The 8,751-nt window shown below is 39.6% G+C and overlaps 1 protein-coding gene across 1 annotated transcript in view; it reads right to left on the reverse strand.

Annotated features, from left to right (window-relative positions):
• The window catches only part of LOC139940049 (anoctamin-4-like), a 73,876-nt gene extending 66,911 nt beyond the window's left edge, over positions 1 to 6,965 (reverse strand). Inside the window, exon 1 of the mRNA XM_071936256.1 lies at positions 6,655 to 6,965. Coding sequence (XP_071792357.1) covers positions 6,655 to 6,724 — 70 coding nt within the window. The 5' untranslated portion in view covers positions 6,725 to 6,965. The remainder of the gene's footprint in view (positions 1 to 6,654) is intronic.
• Between the last annotated feature and the right edge of the window lie 1,786 nt (positions 6,966 to 8,751).

The following is an 8,751-nucleotide window of genomic DNA, read 5'->3' on the forward strand; positions in this document are numbered from 1 at the left end:
AATTGCGTGGTTTTCCTTTTACCTCGTCGACTAACACGTCGGCCATTTATGGGGGTCAAAATTTTGACTCCCATAAATGGCCGACGGTGATAGTTCGCACAGTAGAAGGAAAACCACGCAATTTCGAGGCAAACTTGTGTGGATCATTGTATGCTACTTTTAAAACATCTTTCCAACCATATGCATTATATAAAAAACGGTTACAAACGCTTTTGTTTTGACCAACTCGTCCGATCCAAGGCAACGTGTTCCTTTAAATACACAAGGGGTCAGGGGTCACGTGCTATCACTCCGGTAGATGTGCAACTGGACTTTGCCCAGAAGAGTTAATGTATAAACCCAAACAAATCCGATCCGAGTTGAAATAAATAATCCAAACGAAGGTATACATTTCTGACGGCAGCATGATGCGAAGATAATCAATTTCAACAAAATATTATTCATTAACCAACATCACTCAGTAGAAACTCTAGATGACTTCGAATAACTCACTGGCTTGGACAAAAACCTTTATTTTGCAAGACATCTAATGTGAACACTCAGGCGTAGGCCTACGTTCAATCAAGGCTGAGGAATAACTGTACTAAGAACAGTCATGAACTTGGAACAAATTCGCGAGCGCATCTTTAATTTAAAAGCTTCAAGTGGTTTAAAAGAAATCACTTCGGATTTGAAGAGATGAGTCTTTGAAAATATATAAAGATACACTTTTAGATGTCAACAAAAATAAAATTATTTATTTCCCATTATCATCTTATTGCAATTTGTTTGCAGGTCTCCTCCGAACATTGTTTACATTATTACCACACCTAAACCTAACATTTGTCATTTAAAAAAAGACCCCCACCAAAACACCACCAACACCCACAAAAAAACCTGACCGACACGACTTACAATATCTGGATCGCCAACCAATTTGGTTTTTGTAGTTATAACATTTTTTTTTCTACGAGTATTTCCGAAAAAATTAGCAACTACTTCGGGTCAAATATGTCTGTTGCCGGTATTATTCTCCATTTTAACGACATTAAAACGAAAGAAAAGATGAACCGAATTACAAAATGAGGGATTATGCGACCCTTTTGTGATTAGTTTTATGAGCTTTTGAGTGTCGATCACAAGTTTAGGGTAGGGGCGCCCTTCTACATCGCATGTGGTAGGATTAAAAAACAAGAGAGGGCGCCCTTTGATTAACTTTTTTAAACTTTATGGCAGCCTATACCACCAGTTTATAATGGGAGAGTTGTAATATTGGGAACGCCTTCAGACGCCCTTCAGGTGTGGCAATCGCCACATAAGAACTGGGCCCAATTTCATAGAGCTGCTAAGCAGACAAATTTGCATAGCATGAAATTTCTTCCTTGAAAAAAACCCAGGATTACCACCCAAATTTCAATTTGTTGCGTTTTCCACGTTACTGGTATTCAGCTGTTGTTTGCTTGTCCTGAAATCACGTGGACATGTTGTTAATCCTGTTTTTATCACTGAAGAAATTTCATGCTAAGCAATATTTTCTGCTTAGCAGCTCTATGAAATTGGGCCCAGGTTATTGTTGTTACTATTATTTGTATTAAACTGTAGGGATAAATTCATGCATGGGGCGTGACGAGTCCAGTTTAAATCGGGGTACACCTTGCAAGGGTACAGAGAGACACATATACACCACCTTAGATTAAGAGTTACACCCAGGTGCAAAGGTACACCACAAGGGACACTAAACTGTTGAAATTCAATGAGGGTGCGTGGGTAAAGCAACCCCATGTAGGAATTCGAAATGGGTGCGTGGGTAGACGTAAAATACATGGCGAAATAAAAACGAAACTTGTTCAGGCCAATACGAGTAAAAACACCGGAATGAGACAATGCGAGCGTTATAATACAATGTTTATAACGCCATTCGACCGGGAATTCCGGAAAGCATCCAAAGGGTGAATACCACTTTGAAAAAACAATCTCACTGAACCAGAACCGTCGGGAAAATTGTGACTTGCGCCATTTTCGGTAAAAAAAGAAAAAGAAAAAATATCATGTGCGCACATAAGAATATAGGATGCCAGAAAAGACTTTGTGTTGTGCTGCGTTTTGACCGAAAATGGCGTCCAGCAATCACGTGACCAAAGCAAATTGGTCCCTCCATATACGTCGCAACTCTCCTAATACAAAGCTCTGAACTGAAAACCTCGTGAACAAAACGTGATTTCCTGTCATGACATCAGAATGTCGTTTTGGATTTGCAGGCAGGGGGCGTGAATGGGTTTCAATTGATTAATCAGACCATGAAGCTCCATGATTAGACAATTGAACATAAACTGCAAGTAATTCATTTTTCCCAACAACAAATAATTGGGTCTGGAAAGCAGTGGGCACATTTTTAAGAATAAGCAATTTTAGGTATAGAAGGATAATATTTATTGTTGATTGAAATCATTTCATTATAGGATCTCACGATATGGTAATTCTTCCTAACCCCCTAAACCAACATTCTTAAAACCCTCACGGGTCAGAATTGGACCGGATCAGGTTCCCGTGGACCCTGACCATTCGCTGGGTCAGTATGACCCGGAATCTGTTTCAAAAGTGACCCAAAAATGCGACAAAATGTCGCTGAACCTTAACAATTTACTTTGACACCACTTTCCGATCAGCCAGACCAAGAAATGGGACAAGGACTCTAGCTCAGTTTTGTTCTGTGGTTTTGCTGTGCCCTCCCCCCCCCCCCCCCCACCATAAAGCTGATGAGCTGAACAGGTCATCGCATAACCTATACGGTACGCAAAAATGACCACCAAAAAGTCACTGTATTTGAGAAATAACACAGAGCAATATTGTGCACTTTGTCAAATTCTATAGCTTGTGTTTATTTCAATTTGACCGAAATAAGAAACTTGCTGTTTGGAAAAAAAATTGCTCACGCAATAGATGTATATAGGGACTGAAGTAATTTATCTCGGGACGACTCTCCCACTCAAATCAAATGTATAACTACTTTCAGATTAATTGCCAGAGATTTATGTAGGCCTTCCCTAACTAGAAAGTACCCCCCCCCCCCCTCCCCCCTAACACAGACCTTGGAAACAACAACCAAACGCTCCAAGAGTTGAAAGGAACACTCAAGTTGTTAAAGTGCGATAGCCCCGGAATGACAAAATAAAGGATGACCTTACGTGACCCCTCTATTGTTGGACTCATTGGTAGCCATGTTTGACGTTCGCCTTGAAATCAAGTTATATATACTCATCGCAACGGAAGATAAACGTTACTCTTTGGAGTCTGATGGGTTTTAAAGGCCCTGGACACTATTGGTAATTCTCAAAAAACAACAAAAAACAACAACAACATAAAAACTTACTTGGTAATAAGCAATAGAGAGCTATTGATAGTATACACATTGTGACAAAACGGGTCCCTCTGAAGTAACGTAGTTTTTGAGAAAGAAGTAATTTCTCACTAAAATATTTGAATTGAAAACGAGACCTCAGCTGAGGTCTCGAATTCTTGTCATGGCATCTGAAAGCACACAACTTGTGCGACACTTACGTTTTTTTCTTCCATCATTTTTCCCCCCAAAATTTGTTGACTCAACAAGATACACAAAGTGTCCATTGCCTTTAAAGGCAGTGGACACTATAGGTAATTGTCAAAGACTAGCCTTCACAGTTGGTGTAATTCAACATATGAATAAAATAACAAACCTGTGAAAATTTGAGCTCAATCGGTCATCGAACTTGCGAGATAATAATGAAAGAAAAAACACCATTGTCACACGAAGTTGTGTGCGTTTAGATGGTTGATTTCGAGACTTCAAGTTCTAAATCTGAGGTCTCGAAATCAAATCCGTGGAAAAGTAATTCTCTCTCGAAAACTACGTCACTTCAGAGGGAGCCGTGTCTCACAATGTTTTATACCATCAACCTCTCCCCATTACTCGTCACCAAGAAAGGTTTTATGCTAATAATTATTTTGAGTAATTACCAATAGTGTCCACTGCCTTTAACCAATCAGCGTATACATAACTTGTATACTTTCCAAAACGTTATTGCCATGACTTGTGTTGAATATTATAATATGAACCGTTAACATGTAGGCCTACTGATGAGGCGCATAATATTATTGTAAATAACAATCATAATTGCGCATAAACTGTTCATATCCCAGGGTCTAGAGTACATTATGATTATATAAATATGTAACATCTGCCGTCCATTGGTTATGGTGTGTCTTCAATGACTACAGTTGCCACGGTGACGATGGTGACACACCCTTTCCCGGCACCCATATGTTCCGATACCTCTCACGTATTCCGTAATCCTATAAACCCAACACTAACGCATCATAGATCGGAACACAGGGTTTTCGGAACGTAAGCCGTTTCACGATTCCGCCATCTTGAATTTCTCTGAAGGTAATGAATGGGAACGATACATAATAACTCTATGGACAAACTATGATCTCGTACAGCCCCGCTAGTGGCGGCAACAGGTGCAATATTCAATGCAATTGCCTAATGTAAGGGTGCACCCAGAGCAACGCTCCCATGATTTTTAAGTGGGCAATTTAAAGACAATGGACACTATTGGTAATTGTCAAAGACCAGTCTTCTCACTTGGTGGTTCTCAACATATGCATAAAATAACAAAACCGTGAAAATTTGAGCTCAATTGTCGAAGTTGCGAGATAATAATGAAAGAAAAAAACACCCTTGTCACACGAAGTTGTGTGCGTTGAGATGCTTGATTTCGAGACCTCAAATTCTTAATCTGAGGTCTCGAAATCAAATTCGCGGAAAATCACTTCTTTCTCGAAAACTACTCCACTTCAGAGGGAGCCATTTCTCACAATGTTTTGTACTACCAAACTTCCCCCATCACTCGTTACCAAGTGGGGTTTTGTGCTAATAAATATTTGGAGTAATTACCAATAGTGTCCACTGCCTATACAAAATTGTGAGCCACAAAAAGTAGCACAATATTAAATTATGTATAAGATTAATGTTGCCCAAATTGTGACCTGGGCTTGTTGACTTCCAACATTGTTTATGACCGAAGCTCTGAAAGAACTGTTTATTTGCCGAGAGGGAGGTGTAGGGATATTTTTCCAGATTGATGCTCATTGCTCGTATGTTTGACAATTTACACAGAAGTAAGGGCGTTTTTATTTGAGGGGAGAATATAAAACTCAACGGGCCTTGGTGGGACACCCAATGTCATATTGGGTTGAGGAACAAAGTTTAGGAGTTATTGGATAGTTTTATCTTTAGTCTAAAAAGCTGTAGACTAATCTGTGGTGGTTCTTTCTACATGGTCCATCTCTCCACACAATGAACACAAGCACAGATCTACATCCAAAACATAATTATGGAAAAAACCAAGATCGATGGTTTAAGAATCATCCATCTATAAAAACCTGGTGGAATGGTATACAAATCTTCTCCAAGAAAACAACTGGTCGTTCGTCAAATAGTGTACCTATTTGTGCATCACATAAGCTCCACGCCGCAACTAACCACCAACTCCACAACCTGCGATTTATATAGCGATTAAGTTTCCTTGACATAACTAGAGTGTCTTGGGAATCAAGACTATATATCTTGCCCCATCATTCCACACCTAGTTATTTCTTAGTGTCAAAGTTCACGGTGCGAGGGTGGGCGTTGGCTGGTGGAATTTAACGGTACATCTCGGAGGACACTATAAGAGCCAGAGGGGACGTAGGCCTACGCTTTTATTTATAATAGGGCCTGTATGTGGATTTGGCTGCACCATTGTAGACAAACATTGCTGGCAAGACACAACTGAAGTATTCGCATGACCATTCCGAATCGAAAGGCAACAACAAAAGTCAATTGATTAATTTATAGCTGAGGGATCGTTTGACAGCTTTGTGATCCTTTATACAGCTTCATTTGCACAATTGCACAGAACAAATCAGCTCAATTATTAATGTAATACAAGTCCGTTTAGAATATTATGGTGCAACTGCACTGCGCCCTTGAGCTGGACAGCTATGGGTTTTAAAATGTCACCAGTAAACTGAAATAGAAAGCAATCATATGAAACGTTTGTCATGACGTCAGTTGTATCATGAAGGTAGAAATGGTTGTACTCAGTGCAGCCATGGAGGAAGGAAATGCATGGTGTAGCGGGACACGAGTCAAACATGGGCACGAGTCAAGAAGTGCCCTTTCCTTTAAAATGATAACACATACAAACACCACATTAACCCAGCTTCCAGCCAGACACATTATTATTAGCTTATCATCACATCAGAGGAGCTAATATGTATTTATGTAATTATTTGCCATGCATGCTGGTGCAACCACTAAATTGGATGAGGGAAACTGGGAATACTGGGAAATATAGCTATAGAGTATCAGCAGGAAGATTCGTGTAGGTGATATAATGACAATGTACCTATGTATGCTTCGTTTTAAAAGGGGGAAAGGGCACCAAGGCATTTTTTCCCTAGATCAAGGGCCACCCTGTGGGGAGAAAATTGTAAAATTATCCTGTGGTACGTGTGAGCATTTCAATTAATTAGGGCACAAAGAATGGCCGAGGCACATACATGCACATGACACTGACAATTTACTAGTATTGACAGTTGGTTGTAAATCGTGGGTCTTGCTCATTAATGTTACTGTTTTTACGCCCCTACCTGGTTCAGCTGCTGGCTTGTTGGTGTCACCCTCTACTCTCTCGTAGTTCTGCCGGCCTGGCTTCGGCATGACTATGTTGTCACCGGGCGACGAACTCCAAACAACGGTACTAGAGGTTGGTCCACTAGCCACTCCTCGCAATGTCACGGTGGTTTCAACCACGACGTGTGTCCGGGTTTTTTTGGCAGTCAGCTTTTTTACTGTGGCAGGTTGTAAACACAACAGCGTGTAGCCAGTCACTTTATTTACTATGCAAGATCTACTACACAAACAATACGCAACAAAAGGGCCTTGGGATTTATAATGATAACTTGTGCACTGATGTGTGTTAATATTAAACACCGCCGCCGGGGTGAACCGACTTTCCAAGTATACTGCCAGGCAAATCTACGCACGTACAAAGGTTGCCAGTACATGTACATCGCAAAGTGTGATGGTACACGGTACGCTTTCTGACCTATGTCATCCATCAGAGAGACATCATGACCTCGATCGAGAGAGACAGAAAGAGCCCTTGAATTTTATGGATTATTCGGTCACATTTTTATTATAGTTCAACGGTATAATACGAAACTATTCAAATCGCTGCCAGCAGCAATAATAGTACTTGTATCAAACTAAACGTCTGGAGTAAAACATTACTTGGGTTTCCCGTTTATTAAATATAGCAACACACACAACACATTAAAAAATACTAATAATAACAATAGGTGTTCTCAGTCAATTTCGGCAAATGAGCAGCCAATTTCATTTGTTTGCGTTTGAATTATAGCTGGTTTGTCTCTCCAGTTGTTACAGCGTTTTAAGTTCAGAATTCGGCCTTTCAATTTCGTTTCGAGTCGAGTCAAATTCCTTTAGCACTCTCAATTTAACGCATCATCGTTCTTTTTCGTGGCACACACGTCTCAAGAACCGTCTGCGAATTTGAATACTGCTTTGATGAATTGTAAAATTGAATGATTATTTTGTTAGATCTAATAACGCTATATTACATTTGACTAATCTTAACGAAATCGAATGACTCTTTTCAGTAGCATTCGGTTTCGCGAACCATAAAAGCTTGGTGGTTAATGGCTGCTCATTCGCCGAAATTGACCGAGAAAACCTTGAACTAATTATAGAAACATTATGAATAGTTACTTATCGACTTGTTTATCATTGTTATTAATGTTTAGGTAACAGAAACATTTATTGCAAAACAAAATAGTTAAATGCCTGACGTTTCGACCCTAGCAGAGTCTTTCTAAAAAATAAAGAAATTTACAAAATGTGTGGGCGTTGTTGCAGGTGCCGGATCATCAAGAGTCAGACCCTACGTACCTTGAAGATTAAAGTTAACCCCTCGTGTAAACATGTCATCTTATTATTTATTTTCATTTCACGTGACATTGCCAAATTAATGTACGGAGTTATGTATACGGTTTACATTAAAGGCAGTGGACACTATTGGTAATTACTCAAAATAATTGTTATCATAAAACCTTACTTGGTAACGAGTAATGGGGAGGGTGATGGTATAAAACATTGTGGGAAACGGCTCCCTCTGAAGTGCACTAGTTTTCGAGAAATAATTTTCCACGAATTTGATTTCGAGACCTCAGATTTAGAATTTTAGGTCTCGAAATCAACCATCTAAATGCACACAACTTCGTGTAACAAGGGTGTTTTTTCTTTCATTATTATCTCGCAACTTCGATGACCGATTGAGCTCAAATGTTCACAGGTTTGTTATTTTTATGCATATGTTGAGATACACAAAGTGAGACGACTGGTCTTTGACAATTACCAATTGTGTCCACTGCCTTTAAGATGATACATGTTGGCTGAGTGGATAATTGAGTTTTATGTGTTTATTATTTCTGCATGTACTTCTGGTCTTTATGAGCCTAGTCCACAGATACTTCAGACCTTGTAGTTGTGGTTTTTATGCCTAGTCCCCAGATAAAGACCTTGATGACAAGCCTGCAGACATTCAAGGTTTATCAAAGGCCCTAAATATGAGGGTTGAAATGGTGACGGCTGAACTGCTTTGAGTTGTATGTTGTTATCAGTTTTAGCATGACGAGGACAGATCTCAAGCTATTGTCATGGCACAT

Source organism: Asterias amurensis, chromosome 7, assembly GCF_032118995.1.
Source record: "Asterias amurensis chromosome 7, ASM3211899v1".
Taxonomy (NCBI): Eukaryota; Metazoa; Echinodermata; class Asteroidea; order Forcipulatida; family Asteriidae; genus Asterias; species Asterias amurensis.